The 18,854-nt window shown below is 42.1% G+C and overlaps 1 protein-coding gene across 1 annotated transcript in view; it reads right to left on the bottom strand.

Moving 5' to 3' along the window:
• Positions 1-308: 308 nt before the first annotated feature.
• Positions 309-18,854, bottom strand: part of SEMA3E (semaphorin 3E) — a 230,774-nt gene continuing 212,228 nt past the window's right edge. Inside the window, exons 11-17 of the mRNA XM_044979219.1 lie at positions 18,122-18,344; positions 15,036-15,127; positions 12,051-12,092; positions 9,024-9,190; positions 3,967-4,034; positions 1,718-1,857; positions 309-815 (exon numbers count right to left, since the gene is read on the bottom strand). Of these exons, the coding sequence (XP_044835154.1) occupies positions 363-815; positions 1,718-1,857; positions 3,967-4,034; positions 9,024-9,190; positions 12,051-12,092; positions 15,036-15,127; positions 18,122-18,344 (1,185 nt within the window). The 3' untranslated portion in view covers positions 309-362. The remainder of the gene's footprint in view (positions 816-1,717; positions 1,858-3,966; positions 4,035-9,023; positions 9,191-12,050; positions 12,093-15,035; positions 15,128-18,121; positions 18,345-18,854) is intronic.

Here is an 18,854-nt window from a genome sequence, read left to right as displayed (position 1 = left end):
AAACCAACGGAAATTATACATCACATTTTTCTTCTGCTTGTCAATGCTTAGCTATCTGAGTTTACTTTAATATTCCCTTAATATGCAAGAATATTCAGCAGAAGCATGGTCCACATGGGAAATTGACTAAAGCACTCAAAGTACAATGATTATGTTCTCCTTAAATGGAAAACATTGAATGCAATGACCTATTTAGAAACAGCTAGTATAAGCTATAACTTAACAGAACACTTTTCTGTTTTCAGTCCCATTATTTAATATATATATAAACCTGTTTCAGTTACCAAACCCAAGACTGATTTCTCCCTATTCCTTAGGTCCAAATAAAAATTCTCCCAGAAAGAATGGATGGATTTTGTCCATCAAGAGTCAACTATGTTCCTGGGGAGGCGGTAATGCTCTGGCCTGATGCGTGCCTTCTTCTCCTGTGGGTTGGCATATTTCCACTTGGACGGGGACATTTTCAGCTTTTTCCTCCTCTTATCCGTGCACCACACCTTTTCGCAATACTCCTCGACCCTCTGGAAGTTGCTGTACCCTATTAGCTGCAGAAATTCCTTGTACCATGGCTTCGATCCCTGAGGAATGCTGCTTTGCGCTGGGCATGGCATTTTGTGAGGTATGTCCTCCTCATAGTCTTTGTTGAACATTTCATCCACGCGCCCTTCCTCTACCACCTCCAGGGTGATTTTTCTGACTGTATGAACAATGCTGTGTTCCACAGTCTGACAAAAATAGGTCCCTGCGTCCAGCCTGTGCAGCCTTAAGAATAAGAGGCCAAGGTCCATTTTGATGATTCTGTCATCTGTCTTCACCTGAGAAACGAGTCAATGATACACTGTATTATCAATGCAGTCAGAGTGAGTACAAGATTGTAGTACTACATTAGGAACATTGGTGCAATCATTTTTAAATGTACCGTAGGGACTTGGTTACAAATTCAGCAGTGAGTATTTAGACACAAATCTAAGATGCTGTAACATGGCTTTTTCAAGCACATACAGCGTTACATTCATGGCAGGAGGGAAGAGATTATGTAGTGAGAGTGCTAGCATAGGACATTGGAAACCTGGGTTCAATTTACTGGCCTGCTATAGGCCTCCAGTGTGAGAACTGGCAAGTCACTTAGTCTCTCTGTGCCTTGATTCCCTATGGGGAAAATGGCACTTCCCTACACTACAGAGGTATTGTGAGGATAAATACATTGAAAATTGTAACAAGGACCATATAAGTAACTAAGATAGATAGCACTGATCACATCCTGTAAGGCCGATATCTGATGGTGGAATACATTTTTGAACTAGTATACAAAAGAATAACAAGAACTAATAGTTGGAAGTTGAAGCTAGAGAATTCAAACTGGAAATAAGGTGCAAATTGTTAACAGTGATAACATTCATCATTGGAATCATTTGCAAAGGGATGTGGTGGAGTCTCCATTACTTTGAAGTTTTAAAGGAAGATTGGATGCACTTATGGGTGGCGTGTGTAAGAAGCTAGGGCTAAGCCTCTCCAAAAAAGGCTGGCCATGCAGGAGGGCAAATGCTGTGGATGTGGCGTGGGTCACCTCCCTTTGGAGGCACACTGGCCCACCACCTTTGGAGTGCTGGAAGCAAAGCTCCCCAGAATTAAGGGAAGGCTCATTTACCTGTAAGATCCCAAATATGACTGACCCTTTTTATAAACATGGTATAACTAGAATTACATGGGAAATTACCTCCTCCTTCCTGGCTTCATGGGCTCGCTGCACAAACCAGATCACTTTAGCTTGTAAAGTCCTAGGGGTACATTCCAGAAGAGTGCTGTTGTACTCTATTCCATATACTATCCGTTCTTCAGTCTTCTCCAGGGCTTCTCCTGTGAAGGAAGGTAAGATTCTTATTTGCCAGCTGTGTAACTAAAATAAATGCTATCCTTTTCATTAAGCACGTTTCCTTTGGGCTTTTTAAGGACTCCTTTGATGTTCACCTTTAGAATGGAATTTGATCCATAGCCCTCCAGGTAGTGATTGAAATTAAGTATCTGCTATTGGCCTTATCCTGTGAACTGTGGAGCACCCTCTGCTCCCACTCTCTACAGGAGGAATGGAAGGCATGGCTCACTTCAGCATCTCACAGGAGCCAGCCCTAAGCCTGCCAAAGTACTGCATGATGGGTGGTTGTGATTGTGCATGGGTCTATAGGGCTTGACCCTGCAAAGTGCTAAGCAAAGCACATATAAATGTGTTTAATTTGAAGTCAATGACACCAATAAGACTACTTGCATGCTTGACAGTAAGCATGGGATAAATTATTTCTTAGGATCCAGACCAGATTTCTTAGGATGTTAAATGATCAAACCCTCAAAACCCATGAACATCTAAACTGTTTTGTACGGTGTGTCCAGAATTTGTACAGCTTAGAACTGGTTGGGAACTTTTTGATGATGGGCTTTTTTTTTCTTTTTTAACTAAAAATGTTGATTCATCAAAACCAAACTGTTCACGAAACAAGGTCGGGTTTGATTAATGTTCTGTCAAGGAAAAAGCTTCCAATTGTCAAAATGTTTCATTTCAACATTTTCAAATAAAACATTCTGGTTCAAAGCAACATTGTGTTTCAAAATACAGGCTAATTAGACTGAAAGAGGGTTTAAAGTGGGGGGAGGGGAGAATCAAAATCAAAAGAAAACATTCTAAAATTATCAAAACAAACTGTTTCAATTGATCCAAAATGCAAAACAAAACCACAATTTTTCAGATTGCAAATATTTTTGAGATGTCATTTCCTCCCTTAATTCAAGACAGGAAAACATTTAGAACTCTCAAAAATATTCATAGGATGGAAAAACCATTCCCAGCCCAGCCCTGCTGCAGATCTCTACAACACATGCACAGAAAGTACAAGTGTCTAGCTTTGCCACCCAAATGTTACTAAAAAATTCATTTGAATGTGACTAATCAAGAGTCAGTTGCAGGCACCTATATATAGTGAAATACATGGCAGAACAGACAAAGGAGGTGCTATAGTGAAACATGGCAGCAGTCTTTCTAGTTCATTTTCTTATAGCACTATAAGAGGAGTGGAGTGCAGGGAGAATATTTTCCTGATATAAACTCATGATCAGTTTCTGTGAATTAATAACCATTATGATTTCTCTTTCTCTCTTTATTTTCATTTGCTATGCTCTATTGTGAGGTTCCTAGTGTAGATCGCAATCAAATCTATGATCTTCATTGCATGCAGTTTTGCAATTAAGTGTCACAGCGGGCTATAGATGCCCTCTATTTTTTTCCAGCAGAAATCCCCATGGAATATATTATGCTATGCTGCTGGAAATGGATGGTATGAAATGACCCAGGGCAAATTTAACAAATATTTCATCTTGAAATATTTCCCTTTCAAATTCTAATCCCTCCTGCAGAAAAATACAATTTCAGCAAAAAATTCTCTGGAGAAACATCTGTCACAGAGAAACCCCTGATCTTTGATTCTTTTTCTTTAGATTTATTGGGCCTGATCTGGCAAGGATCTCAGCACATCCTGGCAGCTGCTACCTACCTAAGTTTTTATACTGCACACAGTATCAGTGGTTGAAATTAATGGGATGTGAGGCCATTGAGCTAGTTGCAGGATTTGTGCTGTGGTTCATGAGAGCATTTAAGCATGAATGCAAGTCCATCCCTATTTATGACAGCACTTAAGCATGCCTCCTATGTCTCACTGAATCCAATGGGACTTACGCACAGTACATGGTTAAGCACTGTCTTGAAAAGGAAGCTTTCCTGCACTGGGATTTTGGTCCTTACAGTGTTCTTCTAATGTCAAGGATGTAAATCAGGAATAATTCCACTGAAATCAAGAGAGTTACATCAGTATAAAAACTGTAACTGAGGTCAGACTCAGCCCTTGATGTTTCCCCTGCGTAAAATCCATGCTGTTTGCTCTAGGCATTCGCTAGCATTCTGCTGTACTGTGTGTGGATTACCAATGAACTGCTGGCCAAAGCACTGCTGAGCTGCATTTCCATGTCGAACGTCTTGTCTGCGGAAACGTCTGGGGGGAAAAAATGGAATTGTTATAAGAAATATATTTAACTTTTGGACTGTTGACCTTTTACACTTAAGTTGGACGCACTAGAAATTCAGATAACTCGATCTTACTGCTGAAACATTGGCCTGCACTATCACTGTGTGGAATTAAGTTCATACATCAGTACTGTTTTCCACCACTTAAACTGAAGGTGCGTAGATGCCTGAAGGAGGAGACTGTCTGTAGAAGTCTTATGTGTCTAAAGGAAAGTCTCAGATATGTACATTTGACTCAATCTATAGATACTGAAATCAGATATTCTGGACCAATTTGGTGCTAGTTTAGGGGAAAAGACTGGAGCAGCTGTAAGCTTTCTTTGTGTTCACCATTCTGATCCCTGGCAAAATCTGGTCTGTAATTGCCAGGATCACCTCTGGGGCCTTTTTTAAAAAATTGCATCATGGTAACTATTCTGTAGGTTGTTGGCCTCACTAGGTGGGTCTTCAGTGGCTCAGCCCTCTGGCCAATTCACGCTGTTGTAAAATGGATAAACCCCTTCTTGGGTATTCAAGTCCAAAACAAATATGAAGTGAAGTCATTCAATTCCCTGGCTCAAGATGGACTCAGCCTCTGCTTCCTGAGGATGCCTTCTCTCTTCTGCCCCTCTTGGGCTCCTTTCAGTCCAGACCTCTACTTGGGCTTCCATAGGAAACTTATCCCCTTCTTAGAGTCCCACCAGAACTCTAAGTCAATCCTCACCAGGATCTCCAGCCATGTCTCTGGGCCCCTTTAAATCCCTTTTCTTGGTCTTTTATATGAGTCATGTCCCCTTTTCGGGGCTTAGGCCACTCCAGCATTGGCTGGTGGGGGGACCTGGGCCTGCCCACTACTCTGGGTCCCAGACCAGGGACCGTATATACAGCAGCCACGTACTGCTTTCTTCACTTTGCTGCTGCTATTCCCTGGGCCTTTTCCCACATAGCCCCCTTTGCTTCACCCTGACCTCAGGGCTGAAGTTTTCAAATCCTCTTCCTCCTGGCTGCATGCAAGTACCACTCGAGCCCTTCTTCTGATTCTCTTCTTGATTGCCTGTGACCAATAACAAATACTCTTTCTTGCCCCTCTGGTCCCAGCCAGGAACTGACCTGTTCAGACCCTGCAACTCCTTTTATATAAGCCTGCTGCACTCCAGTTGGCTGCTTCCCTTAAGCCTTTCTAGTCTATCCTGGAAGACCCACCTTCAATGCTCCTTCTCCTGGAAGGGAATGTGGTAGGACCATAAGGCCTCCAGCAGGGGGCCTCAAAAGGCTCGGTATACACTATCATAATTATGTACCACGGTTAGTAGTTCTTTAATTTCATATTTGAATTCCTTCAGAACACTTGGGTGAATACCATCTAGTCCTCGTGACATACTACTGTTCAATTTATCAACTTGTTCCAAAACCTCCTCTACAGACATCTCCCTCTGGGACAGTTCCTCAGATTTGTCACCTAAAAAGAATGGTTCAGGTGCAGGAATCTCCCTCGCATCCTTTGGGACTGCCTAATTATACTCTTATACTTGACATCCCAAAGTTTATGCTCCTTTCTATTTTCCTCAGTAGGATTTTACTTCCAATTTTTAAAGGATGCCTTGGGTATACATTTAATTTGAGCCTCTATTATCATGTTTTTAAAAAGTGTCCATGCAGCTTGCAGGCATTCCACTCTTGTGACTGTTCCTTTTAATTTAATTTAACGAGCTTCTTCATTTTTGTGTTGTTTCCCCTTTCTGAAGTTAAATACTACTGTGGTGGGCTTCGTTGGTGTCCTTCTCACCCACCACAACAAGGACGTTAAATGTAGTTATATTATGGGCACTATTATTGAGAAGTTCAGCTATGATCACCTCTTGGACCAGATCTGTTGCTCTATTTAGGATTAAATCAAGAATCGCCTTTTCCCCTAGTGGGTTCCAGGACTAGCTGCTCTAAGAAGCAGAAATTAATGGTGTCTAGAAATTTTACTTGTGCATCCTGTCCTGAAGTGACATGTACCCAGTGAATATGGGGATAGTTGAAATACCCCATTATTACTGAGATTTTTTATTTTTATAGGCTGTCTAATCTCTCCGAGCATTTCTCAATCACCATCACCATCCTGGTCATGGAATTTATATCTAGAGAGATTCTATTGTACAGTTGGATTCATGTAAGATTGTTACAAATTTGATTCCATGTTTTCTTTCACATATAATGCCTCTCCCCCATCAGCATGATCTATTCTATCATTACTATATATTTTGTTCCCTTGAGTGTCACCATTCCACCAGGTTTCTGTGATGCCTATTATATCAATATCCTTATTTAGTACCAGTCACTCATGTTCAATCCTCTTAGTATTTAATACCATGTTGACTTTGGGGATAGCACTTAGGTCCTTATTCTACAAATCACTTAAACATCAATTTAACTTTAAACATACGCTTAATCCCATTTTAGGACTTAAACACTTGCATACAGTTAATCACATGTTTAAGCATTTTCCACAGGCATGGACTTAAAAACAACTCTGCACTCTAGTACAATGTTGAATTGGAGTTACCCTGTAGTTATCATGGTTGTGGGATTAGAACCCAGGACATTTAGCTCTATAAACCTGGCTGAGTGCCTTTATCACCAAACAATACCTGTGGTCTTTATTTCTTGATAACATTGAGGTCTGCTGAATTAGCAGGCTGCACTCTCTGCTAGTGCTGATAGCACTGGAGCTCCAAGGACAGAAGTACTGAGCACCCAAAACAACCTGGCAGCAGTAACAACATTCTTTAGCAACATACTTAACAACATGTAGTAGCCTGCAGGTTTTCTATTTTATGTTTGTCTAAACACTTTTCATGCCTTACACTCATTAAGTTTTAAAGGAAATAGTAGCTGATCTAAAGGAGGGGTGAAATTAACTACACAGACGTGGTTCTGCTTGAGTTGCACTATTAAGTATGACTGATTTTACGATTCCAAACCCAACCCAAATATATTGTGTTCACTTCCATACAATTAGGGCTAAATTCAAGCTTCTGGGTTAGCATTAGGACCAAATCAAGGCAGGGGAGTGCTGCATGAAAATGGTGGCGAGTGGCATGATGTTATTGGGGCTGCCGGCAAGAAACCAATGATTACAGATGTGTTAGGGCATGAGTGTTTACAGGTAGTTTTTGCTGTGCCTTTGGTTACTCCCTAAGTTAGCCCGCCAGCCACAAGGCAGGGGGAAGTTGGAGAACAGAGACATGGCTAACCCTAACTCAAACACACATCTTCTGGGGTGTTGAGTGCTGGGCTGCTCAACATCTCTGTGTGAGTCCAGAATATAGGCAGCCACAACAGACCTGCATCTTACCCAGAAGCACTGAAAGGTGGTGGTGGTGATGCAGGAAGAGGGGCTCCCTTCTCTCTATGGAGACCTACTTTTTCCAGCAGGCCCAGTCTCTCCACCCTGAACCAGGTGGATAGCAAAGCAAAGTTGTTACTATCGGTTCAGTGACTTCCCACATGTAAAGTAAGTTTGTGGTCTCAAGTCAAGTTAATAGTGGACATCACAAATCCCCCATTACCATAGCTAGCTCTTAACAGCAGAGAAGCCAAGGAGTGAAGAGAGAGATTGAACTACTCTCTTCTCTCCAGAAACAGACCCTCCAGAATCTTGTTGAGGTGCATTAGCAAGACAGCATGAGGCTATCTGCACCACACAGTTCCTAGTTAAATAGATTAATCAGGACCCTCCAGGGCATTTACATGATTAGACAAGTATCTAATTTGCAATATAATTATGATCATCCAATTCCTGCTTATGCTGTAGGGAACAATGCTTATTGGCCCAGAATATAACGGATGATGTATCTGTTCCATCAGTACTTTCCAGGACTGTATCAATCTGAGCCAGATTCTTCTCGTTTTAGGCAAGTGAGTGGTCTCCATATACTCCATTGGGACTGCTTCCATGAGTTATGCAAGGAGGATCTGATACAATGTGTAGACATGTCATGGAATTCTACTTAGCTTAACTTGGATCTTGCAAAGACAGAATGATCTGATAGGTTCTTTCTTTAGTTGAATCTTTGGCTGTCTTGCTCATGTATGGTTTCTATGAGGCATTCTATCCAGAAGACTGTGCTACCCAATTCTCTTCCCATTACCTTTTCAAAAATCACAGAAGCATTCATTTTGCCTAGCTACAGTTAGCAACGGTTTGAGACTACCAAGCTTCCAGAGTCATGGAAGGACAAGAATGAGGTATCGTGGGTGAAGCAAAAAAACCCAAAAAGCATAGACCTGTGTTGTTTTTTAAGAGAGCAATGGTGGATTTGGAGAGATCATGAACTGCCTCTGGAGTAATGATCATCACTGTTTTTTCAGCAGCATCTCAGTACAAAAGGAACACATCTTTGCACTAATTCAAAGTAAACCTGTTGAAAATGGCCAAGTTGTAATTCTAATAAATATGAACATGTTTTTGCAGAAGAAGCAATTAAAAGTAAATCATGGAAAGGACTGTATCATAAATAATATGCCCTTTTGCTGACATGTAATAATCATTACAATATATTGATGGAGAGCTAGGCACTGTCTGAATATGTCTTGCAATGATATTTGGCTGTTACTATATTTGCTCTCTTTCTTTTTATAGGCTGTTGCATTGTATAGTTCACCATATAATACAATCCAAATAAATTATTGCACATTGTAGAGAATGAAGTCGTGTCTTCAAGCTGTAGCATCGGGAACATCAGACATTTGTTTAACACTCAGTGTGTGTAGCTCCTAAGAAGTGTGTGCACTTAACATCTGTGCATGTCAGCATGTTCATTTATATCTTTCAGTATTCCCTAAGGCTGGGTTAATTAATCATTAGCTAAAGTATATCATTGTTCAGTTATTTATACGAGGGGGAGAAGGGAAACCATTTCTGTTGCAATAGGAACTCTTTAGATAATTATTATGCAAAGAGGATTTCGAAGCAAAATACAGTTCTCACCTCTTTGCCTGCATTCCTGTGGGATAGTACCTAGAACAGGATATCCCATCCCAAGCACAGTAAGGATCTCTTGCTAGGCAGCAGTCAGCGCAGGCTGTGCCATACATGTCACACTGATGGAACTTCACTTGTGCTACGGCAGACTCAGATCCAACATACAGTTGTTGCTGTAGAAAATGTAGCACACATAGTTACGGGCAGAGCATCTACTAGGAAAAGACAAGGTCATTTGCCACTTGAACTTAAGAAAATGCCAGCTTTACAGTTGCCCATGCAAGCTTCTGCCCTCTTGGCGAGCTATCTTGTGCACTGTATGAGGCAGGTCATGTGATTGTATGTGGTCATATAATTAAAAGTTGCACATAATGCATATGCTAAAAAAGGCAGAATTAAGATTGCACATGCAAGCTCAGTTCTGGCAATTCCTAACTTGACTTTGTAACCTTAACATTCTTTTAATGTAGTTTTTCTGGGTGTGATTTTCTAGTGTTTAAAAAAGCAAACTGAAAAACAGAAATTCCATCAAGTGGAATCATAATAATCCCCTTGTGGGTTATCAGCAGGATGTGGACCTATAGAGTCCCAGCACAGAGCTCTGGCGCTTGAGTCAATTGAAAAACTGGCAGCAGATTTACGCTGTTATTATCTCTGCGGGCCAGCACAAAATGGAGATGAAACAAACTTTGTCAGAGTGTTTCACAGCTGTTTGAGAGACAGCAAAGGAATGTTGAAACTCAGGACTCCTGGGTTCAGTTCTCGGCTCCGTAGGGGAGTGTGTTCTAGTGGTTATAAACCCTTTTGTCTCTTTCCTCACTATACCTGTCCAGCTCTGTTTCTACCCACCCTCTCCCTCTTCAGTTCCTGGTCCTATCCCCCCACTCTACTCCATTCCCCCTACCTCTGTTCCTGTATTTTCTCTTCCCCCTAGCCCTGGGTCCTGCCCCCACTTCCTCTTGCCTCTCTCCCATGTCTGGTCCAAGTTCATGCCTCAGTCCCACTCCTCTGCTCCTATCCCCTGGCCAGCTCTTAACCTTTTTACCTCATGCGGCTATCCCCTCCTCCCTTCTGTTCCTGAACCTGTCCTCACATATGCTCCTATCTCCTCACCCTCCCCTGTTACTACCCATTCCTTTCCCCAGATCTCTTCTCCTGATGAGACCATAGCTACCTTCATCTGCTCCTATCTCCCCTTCCCCCAACCCCTACTCCTTCTCTCCCCCTTGCACCTCATCTCTCTGCACTCAAGACAGGCTGATTCCTCCTTCTTCTCCTTGCTGAGGGGTACCAGCAAGGTGTGTGTAGGAAGTGGCACCATGAGCACACACACACTCACAAACTATCTTCCTGCTTTAAGTTCCGGTGCCCGGCATGACAGTGGACCATAGTCGCTGGGAGGAGCAATAGCAGGGAAAGACCTGCTCGGCTCCTGCAGCTCTGGTGGAGCAGGTTCTCTTGCTCTGCAGGGTGGGACATTGTATGGGGCTGAAGCATGCTCAGTGCAGTGGAATTTTCAGAGAATTACCAACCAAACTCTAACAAGTCGCTACGGAGCATATGTGAACTGAGATTTTTTTAAAAGGCTCATAACTTGGCCATTTTGGGGTGTTTTTCATGGAATCTGCAAAATGCACATCCCTGATGCCAGGGTGACCTCTGTGCCCAATGTTATGTCCCTGCTCCAAAACATGAGATGCTAGAGCTTCTACAAAAGAATTTCAAACCAATTTGTTACCATGGGCGAAACAACGTATTTTCTCCTTATTTCACACTCAGAAATGGCTGAACCATTTTTGTGGAAACTCTAAAGCCCGAGGCAAACACCTTGGCATGGAAAATTTCAGCCAAAGCAGTTAAAGTTTGGCAAAACTATAAGCAACTGAGAACAGGGTCTTATACTGGAAGTACTGGGCAACTATAGGCATTGCTACCTGCATCACCTATAATATATACACACGTGAGTGTATGCAATGTGACACAAATGTGACATGCATAAAGTGCATATAAAGGCGAGATCATCTAATAGTGTGTGATATTTAAATGTGAACTCATCCTAATCATGCTCTGTTTCATTATGATCTGTGGGGTTCATATTATCAAAGCAAGTGGAAGATCAATCTGACTCATGAATTGCTGGCACAATAATCACAGCAGGGAATAACTTGAGGGAAACAGGGACTAAGGAAAAATCTGTTGCTGATCAATGTAAAATGATTGGCCACAGGAGCATGCAGGTTTCCGGGCAAGGAGAGCCTCCTTTGTGCTGCCCACGTCCACATTCAGGAGGGCTTGGTCCTGATCTAGTTCAAACCCACCAGATTTCTGTTTATCAGTGAGAGAGGGGTCTCTCCCAACAGCCCTTTGCGGTGCTCAGCCCTTTCTGGCCCAGAAAGCCATAGACTCGGTTTCGAATTCCTGCCCTCGACCAGGCTGACAGTCATTTGAACTAATATTCAGCCATCCTCTGTTAAAATGAAGATCTGGGGCTAGCTTGAACTGATATGGAGATTTCTAGCTGGGTCTTTTGCTCCCTATGAGAGAAAGAGCTAGGAGCATCATGGAGACCGCTTGAGTCGTACCCTCTCTGGTGGACACTCAGAAACTATGATTTAAATCATGCCCAACACTCTCTGGGGCCACTGAATATGAAGGTGGGGAGTACAAAGGAGGCTCCCGTACACTGAAATCCCCATGCTCCCTTGCTCAATCACTTCAAATTTATCAGCAACAAAGTCCCTGTCTCTCAAGCTATTCCCTGTGTGATTACTATGCCAGCAACTCATGAATTAGATTGATTTTCACTTGCTTTGAAATGGATGCTAATGTGAACCCCGCAGATTTATACAGCAAGGAAAAACCTAAACGTTTCATAAAAAGCAGAGCATGATTAACTATGAGTTTATATTAAAACATTACCATATATTACTTGACCCAATCATTTTATATATGGTACCCAGCTATATGCAGTTTAGATCTTTGCCTCAGTTCAGTTATTGAGTCATGTTATTTTAAACACAGAAAAATACTTGCCCTCTTTGAAGATATTTCCATAGAAATAATAGGAACTGGCACCTGAAAAAAAAAAGAGAGATTGGTCCTTTGCTTTACATGGAAATCAAAAGAAATGCCTTGTTTATGATGAGTGCACATTTAACAGGAAGAGTATTAGTATTTATTCAATGTATGTGGCTCTCCTTTCTATACCATGTGAAGTACCCTCATTTTCTCTAGGTCACTTAGTTAGCGTGAAGGAAATGAAGGAAATTGAGAACTATTAGTTTTATAAAAAGTGATTTTTTAAAACCACGTATTTTTAATTCAGGGAATAATATCAAACCCAGTGGGAACATGGCAGTTCCCATGCTGACCATAATGTCAGGTCCTGGTTTCACTGATCCCTTTTGTCCCACGTCAATATGACAAGCAGAGTGTTCTTTATAGATGTCAGGCTGACAATAGATAAGATTAAATTTTCCGACATGGCATCTCGTGCAGGGGCGGCTCTAGGCACCAGCAAACCAAGCTGTTGCCTAGGGCGGCCAAATGTAGGGGGCGGCAGGCTGGGCCGGTGGACCTGCCGCAGTCATGCCTGCGGGAGGTCCACCGGAGCCGCGGACGAGCGGACCTGCCGCAGGCATGACTGCGGAGGGGGCGCTCGTCCCGCGGCTCGGCTGGACCTCCCGCAGGCATGACTGCGGCAGCTCAAGCGGAGCCGCCGGACCCGCGAACCGTCCACAGCCGTGCCCGCGGGAGGTCCGCTCGTCCCGGGGCTCCGGTGGACCTGCCGCGGGAGCTCAACCGGAGCCGCGGGAAGAGGGGACCCGCCGCGGGACCGAGGAAGGGCGGCGCAGCACACCGCGCTGCTTGGGGCAGCCTATTTTCTAGAGCCGCCCCTGATCTCGTGGCATTGTCCCCTTTGTCTTTTTCTCAGACTTCCTGTGACACTGGCAGAACAGAGTTCTCACGGACTACACTGAGAACTAGTCCCACTTACTGGTCTAAGCCCTGTAGTCTTAGGACTGTAGTGACTCTGTGGATAGGATTTCATTATATCTAGTTTGCTACCCACCAAAAAACTGTGATTTTTATTCAGGAAATATTCGTATTGAGTGCAACAGGAAAATTTTCTAAGTGGGAACTCAAGATTTGGCCCACAGCATATACTGAATCTCTCTTTCTGGGCCCTGTTTTTTAGCTGGACCTTCACTAAATCTCCAGTAACCTGGGTGCAATATTATGCTTGCAATTTAACCCAGTTAGATGCGTAACTGACTATTTTGGGGGGAGGGAATAAAATCAAGTAGTTAGTCTTCTACCTATAAATTAGCCTAAAATCTTACAGGCTCTGTCTGAACATAAGACATTCTCATAAGAAAATTAGGGAAATGGGGTCTAGATTAAACTGCACAACTGGTTGGAAAACCAGGCTCAAATAGTTTGCTGTCAAGCTGGGAGGACTTATCTATTGGGGTCCCCGCAGAGATCTGGCCTGGGTCCAGAACTATTCAACATTTTCACGAATGGTTTGGATAATGGAGTGGGGAGTATGCTCATAAAATTTTGGATGGCACCAAACTGGGAGGGGTTGCAAGCACTTTGGAGGGCTGGATTAGAATTCTAAATGACCTTTGCAATTTGGAGTTGATGAAATTCAATAAAGACAAGTTCAAGGTACTAGACTTAGGAAGGAAAAATCAAAAGCACAAATACAAAATAAGTAATAACTGTCTAGGCAGTAGTACTGCAGAAAGAGATCTGAGAGTTATAGCGGATCACAAATTGAATATGAGCCAACAATGTGATGCAGCTGCTAAAAAGGCTAATATAATTCTGCAGTGTATTAACAGAAGTATCATATGTAAGACCCAGGAGGTAATTGCCCTCTCTACTTTGCTCTGGTGATGCCTCAGCTGGAGTACTGAGTCCAGTTTCAGGCATCACATTTTAAGAAAGATGTGGACAAATAGGAGAATCCAGAGAAGACCAACAAAAATGATAAGTGGTTTAGAAAACCTGATATCTGAGGAAATATTTAAAAAAAATGAGTATGATTAATCTTGAGAAAAGAAGACTGAAGGGGGATCTGATAACTATCTTCAAATATGTTAAGGGCTGTTATAAAGAACCCTTAATCAATTGTTCTCCATGTCCACTGAAGATAGGACAAGAATCAATTGGCTTAATCTGCAGCAAGGGAGATTTAGGTTAGATGTTAGGAAAAACTCTCTAACTATAAGGGCAGTTAGGTGCTGGAATAGGTACCAAGGGAGGCTATGGAATCCAATCAATCAACAGAGGTTTTTAAGAACAGGTTGGACAAACACCTCTTAGGGATGGTCTAGTTTTACTTGGGCCTGCCTTCGCATGAGACAATGGAATCATAGAATCTCAGGGTTGGAAGGGACCTCAGGAGGTCATCTAGTCCAACCCCCTGCTCAAATCAGGACCAAACCCAACTAAATCATCCCAGCCAGGGCTTTGTCAAGCCTGACCTTAAAAACCTCTAAGGAAGGAGATTCCACCACCTCCCTAGGTAACCCATTCCAGTTCTTCACCACCCTACTAGTGAAAAAGTTTTTCCTAATGTCCAACCTAAACCTCCCCCTCTGCAACTTGAGACCATTACTCCTTGTTCTATCATCTTCTACCACTGAGAACAGTCTAGATCCATCCTCTTTGGAACCCCCTTTCAGGTAGTTGAAAGCAGCTATCAAATCCCCCCTCATTCTTCTCTTCTGCAGGCTAAACAATCTCAGTTCCCTCAAGATGACTTCTTGAGAACATTGCAGCTCTACATTTCTGTGATTTAAACCATAGAGTGAAATTCCTGACTTGTTTCAGCTCTTTCAACTAAACTTCTGTTTATAATGAAAATTTCCTATGAAAAAACTAGAGTCTCATCAGAGAGTTTCACTGCACAGAGATATTGTATTTTCACTCATATTGATACACTGTAGCCATTTTAATTTAGATTTGTGACAGTTGGATATATGTTTCTTACACAGGGCATCGCACCTTGAATACGTGCATCTCTTCAAGAATCACTTCTTCCATTGATTCTGTGTCCTGGTTGTAAATTGTAATGACTTTCAACACAATCCCATTATCTGGAAGCAAATAGAAAACACCCTAGAAGTCATAACTTGTAGTAATATTAATTTTCCAGTTGACAAAGATCAAAATAACTTCTTTAAACTGATATTGAATAAAAACCAACAAACTTGCAAATGTATTGCATATTATTAGTTCTTTTATTATCCACTTTGGTTTTGCATCTTGAACACAAAAATACATGTGACATCAAAACAGGAAATGGAGGCCTAAATCTTCAAAGGTATTCAGGTGCCTAACTCCCACTGACTAAAGTGGGAGTTAGGTGCCTAAATATCTTTGAGGATCTGGGCCTGAGATCTTTAAGGGTTAAGTCACTTGATCAAGGCCACCCAGCAAGTAAGAGCAGAGTCAGGAACACAGTTGAGGTTGCTCTGTCTCTCAGTTCCGTGGTCAATCCACTAGACAATACTGCCTCTCACTGCAGTTGTGTTACCATAAATTAACACAATGGAACAACTGTTGATCTCCCTCTGCTTCATTTTCGTCTTGCTGCCTGTGATTAAAGATCCCTTATTTTCCCGAGGCTGCAAGTTTATCATCATCAGCGGCAATTGCTGCTTCCTGTCTCCTGTTACTCTCACTCATCTCTGATTTACAGGAGAACAAAATTAACCAGAAAGGCACCGGGGAAAAAAATTCAGGGAGAGATAAAAGAGATGTACATAAAAAGGAGCCATTCAAGTAGATTCCAACACCTCTCCTCAAAGAAAAAATGGATTAAAGAGGTCCCTTTTTTGAGGGAACAGTTAAAAGGAATTACTGTCTGGAGCTCAGATTTTCATAACTAAGTCCCTCTGTGAATCCTGCTGACAAATATGTTGTGGAATATTATCCCTGAAGTTTAGACTTCCTCTTGGGATTGTTTAGTCTGCAGAAGAGAAGAATGAGGGGGGATTTGATAGCTGCTTTCCACTACCTGAAAGGGGGTTCCAAAGAGGATGGATCTAGACTGTTCTCAGTGGTAGAAGATGACAGAACAAGGAGTAATGGTCTCAAGTTGCAGAGGGGGAGGTTTAGGTTGGACATTAGGAAAAACTTTTTCACTAGTAGGGTGGTGAAGAACTGGAATGGGTTACCTAGGGAGGTAGTGGAATCTCCTTCCTTAGAGGTTTTTAAGGTCAGGCTTGACAAAGCCCTGGCTGGGATGATTTAGTTGGGTTTGGTCCTGCTTTGAGCAGGGGGTTGGACTAGATGACCTCCTGAGGTCCCTTCCAACCCTGAGATTCTATGATTCTATGATTCTTTGATAAGCCATTCAAACTACTCCATTCGTAGTTAGACTTCATGAACACTACAGGTATTGGATCCAGATAGAGGATGATAGACCCTTTCCTGCAAAATAATACCAAGGGCACACCTGAATTATTGCCAGAGTAAAGACTGCATGATTGGGCTCAAAGTTGCTGAACCCAAGATTGCTAGGCTGGAAATTCTTACAGATGTTTTGCAGCATGAGGTTTCGTGGGTGAATGCCCACTTCTTCAGATGCAAGCTTGCATCTGAAGAAGTGGGCATTCACCCACGAAAGCTCATGCTGCAAAACATCTGTTAGTCTATAAGGTGCCACAGGATTCTTTGCTGCTTCTACAGAACCAGACTAACACGGCTACCCCTCTGATACTGGAAATTCTTGTCGCCTAAGAACAAATTATAAAGAGAAGAATAAGCTGCAGTTAGGTCCCAGTCCTGCAGAGCACGTAAGCATATCCTTAACTATGGCGAGTGGCTCTGCTGGCTACATCTTTGCTTTTGCTTGATCAGGGACCTATTTGCTTTTCTGAGCATGCAAGTTTTACTATATATACACAAGTGTAAAGCATAAAATATACAGTCAACATTATGAAATCCAGCACAGACGCATACATGACAAGGAACATGGCATGTGATTAATTTCACCACATATTGGAATCAAAATTTTAAAGTTTAGAAAACTGTATTAATTTAAAGCACGCCCTGCTATTCTACAAGTACACTTCTTTTGTATCCTTTGAACAGTGAAACGTGGTTTCCATCTAAATTTTGTGAGTTAAAAGATAGCTTGCACTAAATGCTTTTTTTGGGGGGCAAACTGGCCATTAGTGCCTGTGTCAACTAATCCCTGTTGCTATGACAAAATTTAGAGGTATGAGTCTTTAAATCATTTCCAGACAAGTTTGATATTGCAAAGATTCAAGTCTATTTCCAGGCCTTATTTACATTTTCTTATGTTCCGAAGAACAGTTAGGCATTAAAGGATGTTACTGTTCTGTGGGCCTACCCAGACTTCGAAATATGAAAGCTTGTGACATATTTGACCTTTTTCAAAGTTGTTTTATGGGTGCTAAAAAAAGGGTATTTTGAGAAATCAAAATGTATTAGGAATGTCTCCAACTTTTGGCAGCTTATTTTTGAATTGCAGGATGGGGCAACCCCTTCTTCCAATGTCAAGTTCCTGGTACTGCCTCATAGTGTAGGTCTAAAACTGGACTGTTTCTGTTTAACACCAGCCACCAGACTTGTGGTCCCCAGTAATAAAGCCAGCAGCTTGCACTGACTTTTTTGAACATCACACCACTTATTTTAATTTCTCCTGAATCTGGGTCTCAGGCATGGCACTGAACTGTGATTAGTGGGAGCTGCTCTTTTGAAAATTCAGGGTCCTTTGCAGGAGCTGTATTTTAGGCTCCCATTCTTAAAAATCTAGGCCCCAGTTTTTAATCCTTCTTTTCCAGCCCTTTTTATTTTTATTTCTGCCACTGGTCTGCTCAATGACCTTGGATAAACTGCTGCCTCAGATTCTCCAGTGGTGAAAGGGGGGCTTGTAATCTCTCCTTGCATTTGGTGCTCTGCTGATAAAATGTGCTATGGAAATGTCGAGTATGATTATTTATTAGGATTGTGGTTTCACCTTGATGCCTATCAAACAGAAAGAGCTTAATCTTGGACAGGTGTCATAGATTTGTTGAAATTGGGAGGAAAAAAGATAAGATGCCATCTTTTTTATTTACCTGTGCCAATAAACAAGACGTCGTATTGCCCATCTTCAGCTTCCACTCTATCCACCGCTATTTGTTTTAGGTTGTACTTGCCATCGGTTTTCACAAGTATTGGCCTTTTATGGACAGGTTTAATGGGCTGATACATCAGTGGATGGCTCCTTGCAAAACGGACAGCTTCGTCAGGATAGTCTTTGGTGGTACCATACAGACCGCCATTGACTTTGCTGGCACACTGCAAAAACATTTGATAGATTGGTTATACGCATGGATTTTTTTTTAATGCTGGCATAGATGATATATGGTATAGGCCTCATTCTCAAGGATGCTGACTCTCCACAGCTCCCAGGAGAAGAGACGGCATGGACGTTTCAGGGATTAGGGAATAAAGGGGGCATGAAAGAAGATGGAACTGCTGGAGGGCAAAGTCTGAGCAGTAGAGCAGTGGGTGACTAGCAATGAGAAGTAATCAGGGGCAAAGATCTGCAAGTGGGCTGAGTCTTTGCTCAAACAGAATTCTCGCTGAAGTCAATAGGAGTTTATTTAGTTCTTATTCAGGAAAAGGCATTCTGGTTTGGTCCCAACTGTACACAGAGGACCAGATTCTGCTTTTAATTACAATGGGGCTTGAATTTGACCACAGTATGTATGTATCTATCTATCTATCTATGTGTGTGTACACACATATAGCACACACATGTACATATATACACACACATAGGTGTGTGTATATATAAATATGTGT

This window comes from Mauremys mutica, chromosome 1 (genome assembly GCF_020497125.1).
Source record: "Mauremys mutica isolate MM-2020 ecotype Southern chromosome 1, ASM2049712v1, whole genome shotgun sequence".
Classification (NCBI taxonomy): domain Eukaryota; kingdom Metazoa; phylum Chordata; order Testudines; family Geoemydidae; genus Mauremys; species Mauremys mutica.
The sequence above is the reverse complement of the archived record's forward strand: the minus strand, read 5'-3'. Positions and strand labels throughout refer to the sequence as shown.